At 48.9% G+C, this 19301-nt stretch overlaps 1 protein-coding gene across 5 annotated transcripts; it reads right to left on the bottom strand.

Annotated features, from left to right (window-relative positions):
- Positions 1–3587: 3587 nt before the first annotated feature.
- ZSCAN18 (zinc finger and SCAN domain containing 18) lies at positions 3588–17394 on the bottom strand. 5 transcript variants are annotated; one of them, XM_072812115.1, is made up of 8 exons: positions 17175–17394; positions 15233–16696; positions 10870–11409; positions 10156–10218; positions 8986–9077; positions 7715–7814; positions 6659–6751; positions 3588–5384 (listed from the first exon to the last, which is right to left on the bottom strand). In XM_072812115.1, the coding sequence occupies exons 3-8, from the start codon at positions 11270–11272 to the stop codon at positions 4621–4623; spliced, it is 1515 nt and encodes a 504-aa protein (XP_072668216.1). In that variant the 5' UTR covers positions 11273–11409; positions 15233–16696; positions 17175–17394; the 3' UTR covers positions 3588–4620. The 5 variants fall into 5 exon arrangements, with proteins under 5 accessions (XP_072668216.1, XP_072667622.1, XP_072666500.1 ...); XM_072811521.1 differs by having other exon boundaries at positions 16496–16696; XM_072810399.1 differs by having other exon boundaries at positions 10870–11351; positions 16496–16696.
- Between the last annotated feature and the right edge of the window lie 1907 nt (positions 17395–19301).

The raw sequence follows: 19301 nt of genomic DNA, 5'->3' as shown, positions 1-19301 counted from the left end.
GTCCTCCTTCACTGTTTTTGCAACCCTTTGAAGGCCAAGTGCTTAATTTTAGTAACTTTGAATTTTTTTCCTGAAGAGAGACTCCTCAGTTGTGTGGAGCTGAGGCTTAGTGAATCTGGCTGGAGCCCAGGTTCCACTGATGCCACTCCTGGGACTTCTGCACAGATGTAGTGAAACAGCCCAGCATGTCCAAGGACAGCAGGTCTTCAACTCTACTGTGAGTGAAAATTAGTTGGGGGTGGAGTGGGTTAGATCTGAGACTGGTCAGTTTGAGGCGGGTTCTCCAAATGCCAGGATGTAGCAAGTGTGAATTGATCTCAAGCCTCCTGAATGGTCTCACTGCCAGAGCCCACTGTTGCCAAGAGTGGCTATGCCCCAGTAGCCTCAAGGGTGAGGGAATAGTTTGAGCCCTGACTTTGCATTGGATTCAGAAGACTGAACAGAGGACCTGCCTTTCTCCACATCAGAAACCCACCAATCCATCTTGTTATGCCAGTCGACTGAATGAAGAAAGTCCACAGTGTCTTCCTATAACCCTCCAGACAACTAAGTCACTGATTCATTCAAGACTCGAGGGACACACACACTTATGAGAATGCTCACAGATTTTTTTTTTTGAGAATGCTCACAGATTTTATATATGCACCAAACACATACATACCAAAATCTTATACACAGAACAATTACTGAAACATATATAACCTACTGAGATGTTAAAAGTAATAGTTCCCATAAGATGGGAACATGGGAGATTTTTTCCCCTTTATATTTTTTAAAGTTTTCCATAATTGGAAGAATTCTTTTTAAAATGGTGAAAAGTGAATTTTATTATAAAAGCCCTATAAATAATTTTCAAGGGAATTAAAGCAGAAATAACTAACCATAGTTCCATGACTCTAACACAACTATTTTCATGTTTACACTTTATTTGCTATTTGAGGACATCAACCATCCTTTACAGTTAGAATATCTGTGTTCTATTTCCTGAGCTACACTCAGAAATTATTCTTCCGTGTTGCTGCATCTTCTTATCATCAATGCTTTGTTATTCCTATGAATAGAAATCTACCTATTTGAATCTACTTATTTGAATCTACCTATACGAATAGGCTCTACCAAAATTTAAGTGATGGTTCCTCTATAATTGGGCACTTAACTCCATGCAAACGGTCTTTCTAGTCACTTATGTGCATTTTACCCTTTTTTGTTTCCTCTATAATTTTAAAATCCCAGAAAGGCTTTCAGCATCTCATTGTATATAGCTTTTCTCTTGGTTTTAATTTTTTGAGAGAAATCACTACGCCTAAAACTTAAGACTCAAAATATACAAATGTCATAGTGGGGTTTTAGTGTGACTGGGCTGTTTGTTTTCCAAAGCAGTTGCACCTGTTGATGCTGATTTGCAAAACTCTCAACCCAGATAATGATGGAAGGCCTGTATTCGTTGGCTCAGGCTTACCACAACATAATACCACTGAGTGGGTGGCTTAAACCACAGAAACTAACTTTCTCACAGTTCTGGAGTTCTTGGCTGGAAGTCCCAAGATCAGGGTGCCGTCATGGTTGGTTTCTGGTGAAACCTCTCTTCCTGGTTTATATATAGCCACCTTCTCACTGTGTCTTTGCATGGCCTTTCTCCTGTGCAAACATGATGAAAGAATAATCTCTGCTCTTCCTCTTATTAGGAGATCAACCCTATTGGATTAGGGCCCCACCTTTATAACATCCCTATAAGCCCTATCTCCAAATATAGTCACATTGGGGGTTAGGGCTCAATGGATAAATTTGGGGGGGATTCAGTCTGGAACAAAGGGTATTTTAAGCATCTTCTTCCCACTGAAGGAGGGCTGGTGTTAGATAACCAATAACTTTGCAACCATCATGGCAAGAATGGAGGATAAATAGGGTGGAGTGGGGAGGTGGATTTAGGTGAGAAGCAGGATATTTGCATTACTTTAAAGTGTCTCCCCACAGTTTACTTACTAGCTAAGGGGAAGAAATAACCATAAAGTGGAGAAATTGGACAGCACTTTTTAGGTGAGCAAAGGAATCCTCACCAACAGTACGAATGTGGACCACAGGCACTCCCAGGTGTCTGTGAGGGGGGCCAAGGGACAGGAATCACAAGTAAGCAGGGGAGAATGTTCGGGTGGAGGATTTTTATTATTTTTGTGCCTTTTCTGTACATTTGAAGTTATTTCTAAATATTTAAAAATATAAACAAGAAAAAAATATAAACAAGAACACCATCTAGCTGTGCATTAAGGGAGACATCAGGTGGGAAATGGACGGATGGAGAGCTGGGTTTTTTTTTTTTTTAAGATTTTATTCATTTATGGGGATCCCTGGGTGGCTCAGCGGTTTAGCGCCTGCCTTTGGCCCAGGGCATGATCCTGAAGTCCAGGGATTAAGTCCCACATCAGGCTCCTTGCATGGAGCCTGCTTCTCCCTCTGCCTGTGTCTCTGCCTCTCTGTGTGTGTGTGTGTTTCTCATGAATAAATGAATAAAATCTTGTCTTCATTTATTCATGAGAGACAGAAAGGACTCAATCCCAGGTGCCCAAGAGAGCTGGGCTTTCTGATAACAAAGGACCCACCAGTGGCCCTGAAGCTGAAAGTGGGATGCGCCTCAGACGTTACCTCTCTGTGGCAAGAGAGGCAAGCTCATGGGTTAGGCTGGGAACAAGAGTTCAGAGAGCAAATACAGGTTTTTAAAAACAGAATTACCGGGGTGCCTGGGTGGTTCAGTCACTTAAGTGTCTGTCTTTGGCTTAGGTCACGATCTCTGGTCCTGGGGTTGAACCCCACTCCAGGCTTCCTGCTCAGTAGGGGTCTGCTTCTCTCCCCCTTTCTCTCCCTCTGCCCCTCCTCACTGCTTGTTCTCTCACTCTCAAATACATTTAAAAAAATCTTAAAAAAAATTACCAGGGTAGCCCGGGTGGCTCAGTGGTTTGGTGCTGCCTTCAGCCCAGGGCCTGATCCTGGAGACCCGGGATCGAGTCCCACGTCAGGCTCTCTGCATGGAGCCTGCTTCTCCCTCTGCCTGTGTCTTTGCCCCTCTCTCTCTGCATGTGTGTCATAAATAAATAAAATCTTAAAAAAAATTTTTTTTAATTTAAAAAATTACCAGTGGGACACCTGGGTGGCTCAGCAGTTGAGCACCTGCCTTTGGCCCAGGGCGTGATCCTGGGGTTCTGGGATCAAGTCCCACATGCTCCCTGCATGGAGCCTGCTTCTCTCTCTGCCTATGTCTCTGCTTCTGTCTCTGTGTCTCTCATAAATTAATAAAATCTCTTTAAAAAATTACCAGAGCCACACCCAACTCAGGATGGGGGTGTTGAGGAGGTAGACAGTCCCAGACTCCCACATGTGACTGAGGCCATGAGATGACGTCCCTCCAAGGACACGAGTGGAAGTTATGTGTGTCATCTCCCAGCTGAGCGAGTGTGGCTTTAACCATTTGCTCCAGGGGTCCAGCAGAGGGCAGAGCCATAACAGGGACAGAGCCTGGATCCCCAAATCTCTACATGAAGCAGAGCTACCTCCCATCCACACACAAGCAATAGCAACAAACACAGACTGTCATGTGAATGCAAGAAATAAATCCTTTATTATGTTAAACTTCTGTGATTTGGGCATCATTGTAACAGACTGCCTGCTCAAACACCATGACAGAAAGAGGCACCAGTTTAATCTACAAGAAGCAGTTAAAAGTTTATGCTCAGGCAACAGAAACTATGCTGTAATCTGAGATTAGATGCAAAAATCAAGATCACCTTATGTAGCCCAAGGAGTAAAGTTCTGCTTGCCCAGGCAGACACATCTCATCAAACTTTACTGGTGTTTTCAGCCTGGTCTGATCATGACCCTCCAGCCTCTGAGTGAGAAATACATCTTACATTGTAACCAGGTAGATATATGGCTGAAAAGTTTCACAAAACAATATTTGCCTTTACTACGTGATGAATTTTTACCTATTTAATTCTACTTCAGTTTTGTAATGCCGGTGGCCATCAATTTGATTTCACAATTCACTAATGGGCTGAAACACATGGTTTGAAAACACTGTTAGTAGGCTCCAAGCATTTTTGTGATCTTTGTTTAGCCACTCCACATATGTAGACACGTGCATTAACCAGGGAACAGTTTGCTATTGAGGATTCAGAAGTGAACTTGACATTGGGTGTTTATGAAAGGACCAAACAGTTTGGACAGAAGCCCTGGGGAGCTCGAACAGGAGGGAGAGAAACAAGGCTAACTTCAAGAGCTGGCAGATCACACACTTTAAGGCAACTCTACACTTTGCACAACGACAAATGTTCCGAAGTGTGGGTGGTGCTAAAATGGCTATGGAAGAAAGGGGAATCTTCTTTCACACCTGACAACTCATGGTTGCATGTGGGCATCCGCATGGGTGTGTTTACAAGGAGAGAAGGGCTTCCCGAGGGCCCTTCCTGGGTTCTAAGTGCTTTAGCCACATTAGCTCATTTAGAAAACAGACAGACTTACATCCACACAGACACTGCAAGAAGCCACACAAGGGTTTCAAAGGAGCCTGACATCCTTGGGAATCCTGGGCAGGCAAAGTTGCCCACTAGGGACACTTAAAAGCAAAGCGGCTCATCTCTGCGCCGCAGACTGCACGGGACCATCACCTGCCACACACCCCGGGAACCCACTGAGCCTCCCATTGGCACGGGGTCCACATGCAGCAGGGGGGGGTCCCAGGGCCCTCCCCAACACGTAGATCTTCTCCTTCTCGTGGGTCTTCTGGTGCTCAGCCAGGGCTAGACTGAAGTGGAAGGTCTTCCAGCAGCCCTGGCATGCATACAGCTTCCTGCCACTGTGGCTTCTAAGATGATCAATGAAATGTGAGATCCACGCAAAGGTTTCCCCACACTCGCTACATGCGTAGGGCTTCCCTCGGGATGCCCCAGGCTCATCAGCAGCAGGGGAGCCTGCAGCAGAGGTATCCTGGTCCTGCCTGGCTGGGGACCCTGCACTGCGGCCAGCTGCATTAGGCTCCTTCACGTGGTATTGCCGGTGGTTGATTACACTGGAGACACACTCAGGGCCCTGCCCACCCACATCCTTTGGGTGGGGCCTCTTCCTTCCAAGGCCTTGGTGCGAGGTGCCTGGCATTACAGGCACAGTGAGGCTCTCCCCAGCTGTGGCCCTGTCCTGGACTGGCTCTCGGATTACTGACCGCCTGTGGGCTATGGTGACAGGGCCTGGATCCCCCTCCTGAGGATCCAGAGCCTTCTGCATCTGCTCTTCTTCCTCCGGGGCAGCACCCGTTAGGGGGCAAACAAGAATTTCCCTCGTGAGCCTCTCCATCAGCGTCTCACACATGTTCTCTCTGCCTTCCTGCCACCTCCTGCCACCTGAAACAAGGTCATAATGTGAGTAGTCCCAATTCCCAGGACTCATAAGGAACTCATAAGGAAATGTGAGCAGGAACACTAACAAAAGGCAAAGGCCAGAGACTCAGAAGGGGCAGGATGGAAAGCGGAGAAAGGGGGAAGTGGGTGCAGATACAAGGAGTGCTCTGGATGCACACCATCAGCCAATTCTCTCCACAAACCTAGGGGCAATGGATTTAAACAAGATCACTCAGAAGACTACCATGTGTCCCCCATCTGCTTTGCCTTCTTTGGCAATCCTGAACTCACAACTGCCTGCCTGAAGACAGTCATTCCAACCATGTCTTGCAGCTGAAGTGACTGAGTTCTGGCCAAAGGGACGTGTGCACAAGTGTTAAGGGGTAGGGAGGGGTCTCCTCCTTCCTGCAGCTGTGGATGTGAGCTGTAGTAGCCACCCTGAACCATGAGTGAGTGGACACTAGCAATGGAGCATGAGCTGGGGGAGCCTGTGTTCTCACCAGGAAGGGCCAAATAAGCCTTTGCAGAGTAAACAAACGTGTTACACTGGGGGTACCCAATGAAGCATGCCTCCTGGGATTCAGGCCCTTGGGATTCACTGCCACACACACACACCAGCACACTGGATTGCCCACCTGACCTTCTGTGGTCTGTGGTCTGTGGGACATTAAGAATGCAGGACACAAGCCAACGCTTGCAAAGCACCTGCACAATGGCACTTACCCTCCTGGAATGCTCCCTCTATGAACCCAGATGCCATGCTGTGAAGAAGCCCAAGCTGGCCACTTGGAGAGGCAACATGGAGAGCCCAGGCTGAAGGCCTCAGCTGAGTTCCCAGTGAAAAGCCAGCACTAACGGCCACTGGTTGAGTGAGGCCACCCAGGACCCAGGGTGGGTCCTTGGTCCCACGGTCATGGCCTAGTCAAGCCTCCAGATTACTATGGCTGTGTACATGGCCCAGCAGCCACCAAAGGGAAAACAGGTGTCCAGCCAATCCCAATCAATCCACAGGATTGTAACAATCAACACTGTTGTTGTTCAAGTGACTAAGTTTTGGGCTATTATGAAACAGATCATTAAAATAGCTGGATACCTGCCTCCTGCTCTGACACCTGGGGTGGGGGTGGCAAAAATATGGGACACAGGGTGAGAGAACAGTGAGGTCAAACTGGAGATCTTTGCTGAGACCAATGGAGCTGTAAGGAATTTCCAATAGCCTCTAAAAGAAAGAAAGGCACACCCTCCGCCCTGGCCTGACCACAGCTCTCGGATCTCACCTGAGAAGCCGCCTTCTGGGGGTTCTGTTTCAACTAAACGAAGTTCCTCTGTCTCCACTCTGCAGGTATCGTCAGGCTGGGCAAGCTGATACCCTGAGTAGGATCAAACAAAACAAAACAAAAACAAAAACTGAAAGAGATGTTGAAACCAGAAGGGAAAATAGCCAACAATGCAAAGTCAAATCCCACAGGCTGGCCAGGTGAGTACTGCAGCCTCCATCATCTCCTCTGCCCTGGGACACCCGCCAAAGCTGCCCTGCATGGAGCCCTGGAGAGCCAGGGGCTCCCACAACACTGGGGAAGGAGTGAAGAAGAGGGTCTCCTGAGGCAGAGCCAGAAGGGCCAACAGGGAGCGGGGGAAATTTAAGAGAGAACAGTCAGAAAAAACCAGAAAACTGCAACCTTAATTAAGGGCAGTGATGGCACCTGTGCCGTGGGCACAGATGTCCACACAACAGGAAAGACCCAAGAAAGCCAAAAGTCTCCATTTCTGCACCAAGAAGGATGGGAAAGTCGACATAATGGGGTCAGGAGGCCTTTCCATATCCAGAAGTTTCAGGTCCCAGAGCAGGGCCTGAACTCAAAAAGCTAGGGCTCTGGCAGGACTTGAATGTGTAGACTGGGAAGAGCAGGGCCAAGGTGGGGACCTCAGCAAACTCCTTCACTGTCTAATACATATAAAACCTTATGGGGCAATAAATAAATAAATAATAAATAAATAAATAAATAAATAAATAAATAAATAAATAAATAAGGCAGCCTGGGTGGCTCAGCAGTTTAGTGCCACCTTCGGCTCATGGCCTGATCCTGGAGACTTGGGATTGAGTCCCATGTCAGGTTCCCTGCATGGAGCTGGACTCCCTCTGCCTGTGTCTCTGCCCCTCTCTCTCTCTCTGTGTCTCTCATGAACAAATAAATAGAATCTTAAAAAGAAAAAAAAAAAAAAACACCCTAGGGGGCCTTAACCAAAGCCCCACGTGGGAGTTGGAATCCCCTAGGCCAATGCTTTTGGAAAAGGATGGAGGGGCTGCGTGAGGCCGTGGGGACAGCTCTTACCCCACAGGAGCAATTTCCGGAAAGCCTTCAGGTTCTCCTCTGCCGGGTCCAGGTGGCCCCATTCTCCCAGGTACAGAGGCACCTCCGGGAACGTCAACTTCTGAAATGGCAGCACCACCATGGCTGAACTTTCCCATGCATAGAAGGGTGGGTCCTTGGTCCCACGGTCAAGGTGAGCACAACGGGGGTGGCATCATCCTAGGGGTTACCACCCACCACCCTGCAGGTCCTGGACGCAGTCCCAGGTTAAGAGGGCAGAGTTTCTCAACTTCAGCGCTAAGGACTCTTTCAGCAGGGCCTGTTCCGGGCACTGGAGGATGTTTCTTGATCTCTTCAATCCAGATGTCAGCAGCACCTCCTCCTCCACAGAAGTAGCAACAAGCAAAGCTGTCCTAGACATCACCAAATGTCCCCCAGAGGGGCAAAACCACCCTGGCTGAGAACCACTGCTGTAGAAGACCCCAAAGTCTTCTATCTCCTCTATGCCTGAACATCACACGTGCCCTAGGCCAGCACCCAGGAGACAGGGGTGACCAGGACAGCCATGCTTGCTGCCCTCAGGAGAAGCAGAGGAAAGGGCAAAGCCAGGCCCACAGAAGGGCAAGGGGCATGGGAGTGAGGAGGGGAGCCTGCAGGATGGGGGCAGCTGGCACAGCAGGAAGTAAGGAGGTGGCTGTGGCTAGCAGCAACAGTGCACCTCGGAAGAAATGAACGGTGCACTAGTCACGGCCAGAGGGACAAGGGCCAGGGAGTTGCCACAAACTGGGTTAGTGGGTAGGGAGCTAACAGAAAAGGACCACCTGGGGCAGCCCAGGTGGCTCAGTGGTTTAGCACCACCTTCAGTCTGGGGCCTAATCCTGGAGACCCAGGATCAGGTCCTGCGTTGGGCTCCCTGCATGGAGCCTGCTTCTCCCTCTGCCTGTGTCTCTGACTCTTTTTCTCTCTGTGTCTCTCATGAATAAATAAAATCTTAAAAAATAAAAAGACCACCTGCCCAATAGTCCCATGGGGGCAATGACAGCATGTGGACCCCTCCCAGAGACCTCTCCTTACCTCATCCCCACCATTGGCCGGGTTCATCTCTTGGTTTCCTGGAGAGGCAGCAGCCTCAGTGCCCAGCCCTGGAATCTCAGTCCACCCCCCAAGCTCCTCCCATGCAGCTGGTGGCCTATTCATGATGGGGGCAGGAGACACCCTAGCAAGTTAGGGTGACAGATCCTCCTCCTTGGGAACTGGTCCATGAGCCCCTGGACAAGACAGACCTCACCCACCTTCGGTTCAACCTTTGCGGGGTTGGCCTCTTCAGTCTTCTCGTTGCCGATGCACCCCTGTTCTAGAAGCACAGGGTCTGGAGTGGGACAAGCTGGGAGAAGGGGAGACAAAGCTGAGAAGACTGCTTTTATACAGCTGGGCAGTCCAAACCAGTGAGGGAGCCCCCACCTTGCACAAGAAAAAGAGTGAAGAGTTCTCAGACTAAGAAGGGAGGTCCGAGTGCTCATGCACAGCAGGTCCCAGGCTCAAGGGACCTGACAACTGTCCTCAACTGACAGAGCAGAACGAACCAAGAAGAAAGCAAAAAGAAGCTCAAGGTCAGTAGGGGTCCCAGAAATGTGAACTAAAGCCACAAAGCAGATAACACTTTCATATCCATCAGCTTGTTGGCAATCTTAGACAGCAATGACATACAGTGCTGGTACAGATGTGGCGAAATGGGTACCCATGTGCCCATGTGCCCGTATGTGTTACAAAACTTCTATAAAGCCATGCAGAAATGTCCTTTGTGCAGTGATCCCGAGGAACCCATCTACACAGACACTAGGTACAGGCCTGAGCCCATTTTACAGCACATTTACAGGAAGAGGAAGAACCTTAATGGCAGTAAATTGCAACTCCAAGACAAAGAGGGCAGATCCTGTGAAATGCTATCAAAGTAAGGACATGGCACTGGGAATCTGGCCACAGCCTGGAGGGGCCTGGGTGGGGAAGACATTGCTCTATGCCAACAGCGTGAGCTCAGGCTCAGGCTGCAGTAGTACATCATCTGCAGGGAAACTGGCCACAAACCCTCTGAGCAGACTTGTGGGTAAGATATGTGTGCATGTAAGAGATGTACAGAAACACATGAAGGAACATAAACCTGGAGGCTCCTTTAGTTTTAGGGGGCATGTGCGGAGGAGAGATTATTATTTTTTTCTTTGTATCTCAATGCTTTTCACTATTTATAGTAAACCATATATGATTTGTATAATCTTTGAAAACAAATTTAATTATAAATACTCGTTACCCTGACCAGAGCCTACAGAAGAAGTCAGCACAGACTCTGAGGCCTTGGTTATCTGGCCTCCCTCTGGCTCCCATGATAATCTGCATGGTGACTCCCTCCCACTCTCCACCAACCAAACCAAGGCCAATATCTGCCCAAGGGCTAATTGGTCACTCACAGGTGTCAGGAGGTGCCTGGGTCTCGTTGGGTTCCAGGTCTTCACTGGCCCTCATGGGCCCACCTGGTAATAACAGACAACAAATGCTCAGCATGCTCCCCACACTCCCCCTTGCTCAAAGCTGTAGACAGCCCCATGGGAGACTCAACAGCATCCCTGCTTATACTCGAGGGGCGGGGAAGCCCAAAATTGAGAGATGTGCTAAGAATGACACAATAAACCTGCAGGGGGTGGACATGGACACAAGCTTCTGACTTTGAGCCCAAGATTCCAGGCCCCCATCACCACCAGTCCCTCAGGTCCCACCCTCAGATGTGAAAGAGACTCTGCCCACCTACCCCCAGTGCTCCTCTTCTTACCATACTGAAGGGGGGCAGAAACAAATGCCCAGAACATTTACTTGGTTTTTAAAGAGCTGGTTCCTCCCTGCTTCCTTATATTTGGAAGGCAGATGTAAGGGCAGGTACCCCAGAAGCCTTCCTGGCTCATGAGGCAAGTCTGGGCAGGGTGGCGGGGCTGTATTCCCTGCTGAGAAGCTACCCCCCAGCTCAGGACTGCTCACTTCCAAGCTTCTTATATAGGGAGGGACTCAACTCTCAGGTAAGCCACTGACTAGAGTTTGGGCTCTATGCTGTCAATTTTACTGCTTCCAGACTGACCACGCTCCTTCACATTTCTTCCATGGTGTACTCTCCTCTGGGGTAGTTGCCTCACCTGGCTCTTCTAGGGCCTTGGTAAGGTCCTTCACCAGGGAGGCGGCCTTCTTGCAGTTCTCAGGATGCTGAGCCACCACCCAGGGCCGTACTTTGTCAGGCAGGACACTTAGGAACTGCTCCAGGACCAGGAGCTCTAGTATCTCCTCCTTGGAATGCACCTCAGGCTGCAGCCACTGGCGGCACAGCTCATACAGCTGGGTCAGGGCCTGGTGGGGCCCAGCTGCTTCCTGGTAGATGAAGTTCCGGAAATTCAGCCGGGAGAACTCAAGGTTGGTAGGAACCTTCCCAAGGGCCGTCTTGGGTTCCTCCTGCTGGTCTCCAGCTATTGATCCTAGCATGGGCAGTTCTGGGGTAGTCAGGGAGCTCCTGGGGGTGGCAAAGGCTTTCTCCAAAGGCAACATCTTTCCAAACCTGCACTGGGAAATAGGGCTACCCAGGGACAGAGCACGTGTGATGGAGGGTGAATTCACGTAACTGCAGCTGCAAGGGAGACAACAGGGACAGCGGGATGCTCTTGGATCTCAGCCAGAATCCAGACCTGCACAGGACAGACAAAGATGCCTACACAGTGAGAAGCCAGTAATGGGTCATCCATTCCAAAGGAGAACAAGCAGGGTCCTCTGAGCTCATCAGCCCCACCCACCAAACCCGAGTCCATGCAGAATTATTTCCAAGCCATCTGCTTGCTAAGTATCAGTAGAGTTTTATACTTTTACAGACAAAAATTAACATAAAAAGTAGGAGATGGAAACTCATTTTGTAAGACTGCTATCAGGTTAAAAAAAAAAACAAAAAAACTCAGGGCAGCCTGGGTGGCCCAGCGGTTTAGGGCCACCTTCAGCCTAGGGTGTGGTCCTGGAGACCCAGGATCGAGTTCCATATCGGGCTCCCTGCACAGAGCCTGCTTTCTCCCTCTGCCTGTGTCTGTGCATCTCTCTCTCTCTCTCATGAATAAATAAAATATTAAAAACAAACAAACAAACTCAGTCACAGCTAAAAGAAAAGTTACAGGATGATCTCACTTTTAAAGATCTTAAAACATTACTAAACTCATTCCAACAATGCATACTCGAAACATGTGATTATTATGCCAGATTTGGGTGTATCTCAGACCTCCTTTCATGTTTGGAAGTGGGCGGTATCATGATTGCTCCTCTCAAGACAACTAAAAATACAGTTGACCCTTGAACAATACAGGTTCGAAGGGCATGGGTCCACCTACTGTCAGTTTTTTTTAAATGCATACAGTATAGGGCAGCCCCAGTGGCGCAGTGGTTTAGTGCCACCTGCAGCCCCGGGTGTAATCCTGGAGACCCAGGATCGAGTCCCACATCGGGCTCCTTGCATGAAGCCTGCTTCTCCTTCTGCCTGTGTCTCTGCCTCTCTCTGTGCGTGTGTCTCTCATGAATAAATAAATAAAATCTTAAAAAAAATAAATGCATACAGTAGAATACTGTAAATGCATTCTCTTTAAAATTACAAATATTTTACTGTAAAAATACAGTATATAAAACGTGTTATATATAAAATATTTTTTAAAGATTTATTTATTCATGAGACACACACAGACAGAGAGGCAGAGACACAGGCAGAGGGAGAAGCAGGCTCCATGCAGGGAGCCCGATGTGGGACTTGATCCTGGATCCTGGGATCAGGCCCCGAGCCACCCAGGCATCCCCATACAAAATGTGTTAACCAACTGTTTATGTTATCAGTAAGGCTTGCAGTCAACAGCACACTACTAGTAGTTAAGTGTTTGGGAAGTCAAGAGTTATACACAGATTTTGGACTATGCCCTAACCTTCACCTTGTTCCGAGGACCAATTGTAGATCACTGGTCAACAATATCTATTTCTGGAAATGGCACAGGACTGCAGAGGTTGCCTGGCCCACCCACAGAACCAGGTGGGAGGTATACATTGGCCAGGAGTAGGGTACAATGGTGGGGGGAGAGAGGAGACTGGAATTTAGGTCCTGGAAGTTCATTACCTGCTCGGCCCTCTCCCTACCCCCAGCTGACCCTGACAGGTAGTGGAATCATTCATGAGAAGTGAGATTTGGGATATTTAGGTGAAATTTCTTGACTGTAACTGTTGGCAAACAGTGAGCAAGCTGGAGGACAGAACCTGGCAGGCCGCTACTGGCCAGGCCTCCAGCTGTTGGCTCTGGGCTCATGATGCTTTCATTGGCTGTGAACACACAGGTACATGAACTCCAGCTCCTCCCAGACCCTGTTGGGTCTGCACTTCTCCCTTAATAACCAGAAGAACCACAAACCCCACTGGGAGGGAGACATCCCAGACAAGAGCTGTACCCAAACCCAGTGAGAATGCTCTCCTTGGCTGAATCAAAGAAACGGTTTTCTTCCAAACACATCTGAGGAATTCGAGAAATCTGTGTGATCAAAGCTGTGGTGAGGATGTTTTCTCAGCAATCCCACTTTTACAGAGAAAACTGCAATATGGGACTGGGCATCAATGACCTCCTCCAATGAAAGTGAAGAAGTGCTCTAACATTTCACCAGGGCAGGGCCCAAGGACGTTGTAGCTGTGGGGGTGTTTGATTCCAGTTATATGGAGTGCCCAGAATAGGCAAATCCACAAAGATGGGAAGTAGCTCAGTGGTTGCAAGGGACAGAGGAGGGGGTCTGGGTCAGAGGGACTGCTAACGGGCACAGCCATTTCTTCCTGGAGTGCTAAAATGTTCTAAAACAGAGTGTGGTGTTGGTTGTACAACTCTGAAAATGCGAACAATTACTGAATTGCACTTTACACAGGCAATGGTATCTCAATAAAGCTGTTTAAAAATAGAGGGGAAAAAAAGGTTGGCAGAGGGCCAAGGGCCTACTGCTCCCCCTCTCAGAAGCTAGACAGTTGTCAGAAGACATGCCACACAGAGTTCCCGTTTCCCTCCAGGAAAAGAGAGCTGTGCTGTGCCACTACCACCCCCTCACTCTCCCTCCTCCATTCCCCTCCCACACCCCTACCTCACCCCACCCTGTTCCCTAGAGCACTCTTTTCCTGTCCCACACAGGTCTGGGCTCTGAGAGGGCCCCCCAAGGAGACCTTCCTTCCACCTCCACCTCACTCCCTCTTTCTTAGCTGCTTATCTGCAGCCTCCTCCTCTGGAATGTATCCCCAGGAGAGCAGAGGCTATTCACAGGCAAGCCTCTGGGCAGTGCCTGGCTCAGCATTTGTTAACTGCATAAATTTTTTTTAATTCATTTATAAAAAAAAAAAAAAAACCTCATTTATTTTAGAGAGAGCCCAAGAGGGTAGAGGGACAGAGGAAGAGAGAACCTCAAGTAGACTCCCTATTGAGCATGAAGCTCCACACAGGGCTTCATCCCACAACCTGAGCAGAAATCGAGAGTCAGACACTCAACCAACTGTGCCACTGAGGCGCAAATACATAAATTATTTCTAATTGGCGCCAGTTCTCTATTAAGAGGCATACTAACTATACTTAATTTCTGTTGCCATTATCCTCATATCCGTCTATCTGGGATCAGGTTGGAGATATATTTGGAAGGTAATTGTAGAAGTGGGATACCTGGACCACTGGACATGTGCTGTGACCCGCAGCAACTCATAGGAGGCAACCTAACCCTTGCCACCCACTATAGTAGTGGGTGCCCCCTCCTCACCTCTGCACTGGGGACCCTCAGACCATATCACACACTCATTGCACTCTGTGGGTCACCTGCCTGGTTTCTGATGGCATTTTTTTTACAGCTCCCTTTCTTATAGGTAAGTAAAGTGGTCTCTGTACAGCTTGGTCTTACTAGTGTCCAGCTCTGTGGCTTTTCAGTTTGTGCTGTTTTAGCTTTAAGGTTCTAATATTTATTGCCAAATTTGCTTTTCTTTTTCCCTAAATTTCTGTGTCCCAAAACTTGTTTATAAAAAGCTTCCTTCCCTACCTCAGGATTAGAAATGCCCTCCTGCAGTCACTCTGCTAGAGCCATGAGTGGCAAATGCAGGACAGCCACTCTAGTTATGACTAACTTCACCATGTGATAAAAGCAGCCAAAGGACCTGTATGCCCTGGGCTGCCGTGCCCCCATGACCAAACAGGCTGCTGCTTGGCCTTCCAGACTCTATTCTTTAACCATGTTTCTGCCACTAGCTAATCAAGAGCCTCACCTAGCAAGAGAACTATTGCCAGCTCCACCCAGCTGGCACAGCCATACTTATTCCAACAGGCACAGGACACATGGAACTCTACATGGCATACAGGCATATGTGTGGTTACGCAAGCGATTTTGGTTTTCTTAGGATGCCACAGGCATGGTCATTCTCTGCAGATATTTGTCTCCATAAAGTTACTTTCAAGTCACTAATATGTGGCTGCACAGGTCTCACCTTCCTTCATCAGAGCTTCACAACCTGGTCATGCTGCTGCAAGGATGTTCTTGCTGGGCAGGGACCCCCAGAACTTCCCGTCCCCAGTGTCCTTGAGTAAGGCAATTCCCCATTGCCCAAATTCCTCCTGGCTCAATCACCAGGCAGTCAGTCGGTCATTCCCTTCTAAGCCCCATCACACACACATTTTGGGGCCATCCAAGATTTGCCTCAAATGGGGATGGAAATTTCCTGGAGCTTAGGCTCCCTTCACAGACAAGTCCTGGGATACAGAGGAAGCCTTGAGGGGGCAGGGAGTGGATGGGCAGGTGAGCTGAGAGGTCCCCAAGTGCTGTGAGCCTCCTGAGCGCAAATCCCTTTCACACCAGGCTAAGGAGAGCTCAAGCTTGAATCCTAACTCCTCAGCTCTATCTCCAGGCCTGCCCTGCCCTACTTCCCCCTCTCCCCACATGCTTATCTAAGGTGACTGAGGATATAGAGGGGCTCTGGGAGTCACCCAGTAATTACATATTCATTATAAAGGGAGGAAATAGGGATCCCTGGGTGGCGCAGCGGTTTGGCGCCTGCCTTTGGCCTGGGGCACGATCCTGGAGACCCGGGATCGAGTCCCACGTCGGGCTTCCTGCATGGAGCCTGCTTCTCCCTCTGCCTGTGTCTCTGCCTCTCTGTCTCTCTCTGTGTAACTATCATGAATAAATAAATAAAATCTTTAAAAAATAAAAATAAAAATAAAAATAAAGGGAGGAAATAGTGCCTTTAGAAGGAAAAAACATGGACCAAGGATCATCTTTAACTAATCTGTTGTCTTCTATGATTCCTTCCAAGACTGCAAACTCTGGATCCACTCTCGAGGACAGACCCAAATCAATAAAGGTCCTACATAACTGGCCTGGGCTTCCCAAAGCCTCAAAGGGAACTCAAAAGACAGGAATTCACATACCCAAAGAACATGCAGAGAAACAACAATTTACATGTGGCCCTGCACTAGTCCTAGACCAGAAAAGGTACAGGACGTTGTTGAGTTGGCTGGGGCAATGGGGGACCAGACCCTGGTATGGAGAGGTGGACGGTGGGGCTGTCCAGCTGAGCCTCCTGGGGGTCAGCGGTGACACAAGACTGTGAGAGGGGAGAGGCTGAGGAGGGAGGAGGGAGGAGGGAGGAGGGAAGGGCAGGCTGAGGGAGAGGAGGAGGAAGAGTGGAATGAGAAGACAAGGTGACGGAATGAGAAGACACGGTGATGTACACAGAAAACAAAATACTAACAGGAGAATATGACCAAAAAACATGCAGTTCTAAGACCTTTCCTTAGAACTCTTCTGAACTTTTTTGTTTGTTTTTTGTTTTAAATAAAAGGTCTGAACAATATCCTCAGTCTTCCCCAGTCCCCTTGCCGGCTCCTCCAGGAGCAGCATCAGGGAGTCATTCTTGCCCATCTCTTGGGTTTCTTCGCCCACCAACGGGGTCCTAGAACAGGAACAGACACATCTAATTCAAAGTGAAACCAACCCCAGGCTGCAGGGCGTTCGAAGGCCTCAGGGAGCCGGGGGCAGAGACAACCCCTTCCCCCACGCCCCACTTCGGGCGGCTCCGCACCTCCCCCTCGCTCAGCTGGACGCACACAGGGTACCTCAGCCTCCTCCCCGCTCCCACCCCTAAAGGGCACTCTCAACCTTTAGGTCCCTTCTCGTAATCCCCTCCCTCTCCCAGGCCACAGGAGGATGCCCTCAACCCTTCTCCATTCCCACATCCAGGGGTAGCCATGCCCCTCCACCTGTGGCCTCTCAGCTCCCCTCGCCCCTCCCTCGGGGGAATCGCACCCCCCACCTCACTCCCACTCCAGGGGCTCCCAGTCTCCTTCCCTCCCCCGACGCTGGCCCCCACCCCAGAATCCCTCCCTCCCCTCCCCCACCCGGGGTCTCTCCCTGCCCCCACAGCAGGTCACCTCCGAACAAAGCTGCGCGGCGCGCACTGGCAGGACCGCTACGATCCGCTCGGGAAAAGCACGTCGTAGCACCCTGCTGCCGCCGGCCAGACCCAACCCTTGCGTAGCGGTCTCAGGCCCGTTCCAGCCGCTAGGAGCTCGGCGCGATGGCGTCAGATCAGACTGCGCGTGTGCATTGGGCCAGGGCCGCGGACTACGACTCTCAGAATGCAGCGGACCGTTCCGCAGGGCGAGGGCGGGGCGAAGATCCAACAGCGACCGGGTAGCCAATCAGAGGCGGAACTAGCTCGCTCTGCACCTAGGCCTCCCGTGCGCCTGCGTCATTATCGAGCCTTGATAACGCAGGGAAGAATACTGCTCTGAGAACCAGAGACCAGGAGAGACAGGACGACGCGGAGACAGGGAGTGACAGAAACGCGAGACCCCAGGACCGTGCATACCCAAATATGGAGAGATAGGGATAAGGAGACCAAGAGTTCCAGAGTATCAGAGGAGGGGAAAGACACAAGGGGAGGCCGACAGAGGCACGGAGGAAGGGGAGGTCCAGAGACAAGGAGGCTCAGACGTGGATAGAGACCTAGGGACAGCGACAGGGTCAGGGACATTCTGAAATAGGTAGACCCACAATTGGGAAACAAAGATAGAGGCCCAAAGACGGGAGACCTTGAGATAAGAGGACCCAGAGATGAAGATAGAGAAGATGAGCAGCAGAAACGTGGAGACAGCAGAGATGGGATTCAGAGCCTGAGATCAACAGTAGTGTCTCTGGAAACGGAGGCCCGAGACATAGACACAGAGACGCTGATTCGCTGAGAGAGAGAGAGAGAGAGAGAGAGAGACGGGGTCTGCATATCCAGGGACTGATAGAATTGGAAGACTAGCCAAGCTGGCGGCTTCAGGAGTCGCTAAAATGGAGGAAAATGTAACAGAGAAGCAACTGGGGTGACTGATGAGCTCAGAAGCCCAGAATACATGTCACTTCTTCATTAGATGGACAAGCAGGGCAAGGGCTAGGACGCTGCTTCCCATTCCAGAATTTTCTAGATAACAGTTTATAAGACTGACCATTTGTGCAAACTGACTTTTGTTTAATTAGAGAGAGGTAAGAGGGGCAGACCGAGAGGGAAAGAGAATCTTTAGCAGGCTCCCTGTCCAGGATGGAGCCTTTCCCCAGTCTCCATCTCCGGATCCTGAGATCATGCATGACCTGAGCTGAAATCAAGAGTGGAAGCTTACCTGTCTGAGCCACCCAGGTTCCCCTGTGCAAAGTGATTTTTTAAAACCTTTATCTGAACAGGTCATTTTATGTATTTTATTTAAATACAACACTACTCACATTTTGGGGTATTCAGTTCTATGAATTTTAACTTGTACAACCACCAACACAAAACAGAACAGATCCACTGTAGAACAAACTCCTTCCTGATACTCCTCTCTCCCACCCACAGCCCTGGCAACCACTGATGTTTTCCATGGCTATAGGTTTATACTTTCCAGAATGTCACGTAAACACAATCTCAGGGTAGGCAGCCTTTTGAGATTTGCTTTTTTTCACTGAACATAATTCCTTTGAGATCCATTCAAGTCGTTTCAATAAATAAATAAAATCTTAAAAAAGATGCCCAACATTCATAGGAATTCATTCCTTTTTATTACCAAGTAGTATTCAATGGTTTTGATACACCACAGTTTGCTCAAATATTCACCCACTAAAGGACATTTTCATTGTTTCCAGTATTTTGCTATTACAAATAAAGCTGCAATGAGCATTAGTATAAATGTTCGTGTGTGAACCTTCATAAGTCTTCATTTCTCTCAGATAAGTGACCAAGAGTGCAACTGCTTAGTTATATGATAAGCAGATATTTAGTGTAGTAAGATACTATCATGCTCTCTTCCAAAGTAGTAGTAACTATTTTATATTCCCAGCAGCCATGTATCTGTGAACATGTTTCTCCATTCCTACTACCATTTGGTGTTATTGTTTTATTTTTTTAAGTAATCTCTACATCAAACATGGGGGTAGAACTTAAAACCCTAAGATCAAGAGTTGCATACTGCACCTACCAAGTCAGCAAGGTGCCCCCATATTTTTTAAATTTTAGCCATTCTGGTAGATATGTAATT

This window comes from Canis lupus, chromosome 1 (assembly GCF_048164855.1).
Source record: "Canis lupus baileyi chromosome 1, mCanLup2.hap1, whole genome shotgun sequence".
Classification (NCBI taxonomy): domain Eukaryota; kingdom Metazoa; phylum Chordata; class Mammalia; order Carnivora; family Canidae; genus Canis; species Canis lupus.
This window is presented reverse-complemented; position numbering and strand designations above follow the sequence as displayed.

Excerpts from the sequence above, each read along its gene's own strand:
- ZSCAN18 (XM_072810399.1), bottom strand. The coding sequence starts at position 16,518 with ATGTTTTTTGGTCATATTCTCCT. Across the intron at positions 10,219-10,869 it reads CAAGGCCCTAGAAGAGCCAG|GTGGGCCCATGAGGGCCAGT; the intron begins GTGAGGCAACTA and ends TGTTATTACCAG. Across the intron at positions 6,752-7,714 it reads CCGGAAATTGCTCCTGTGGG|GGTATCAGCTTGCCCAGCCT; the intron begins GTAAGAGCTGTC and ends GATCCTACTCAG.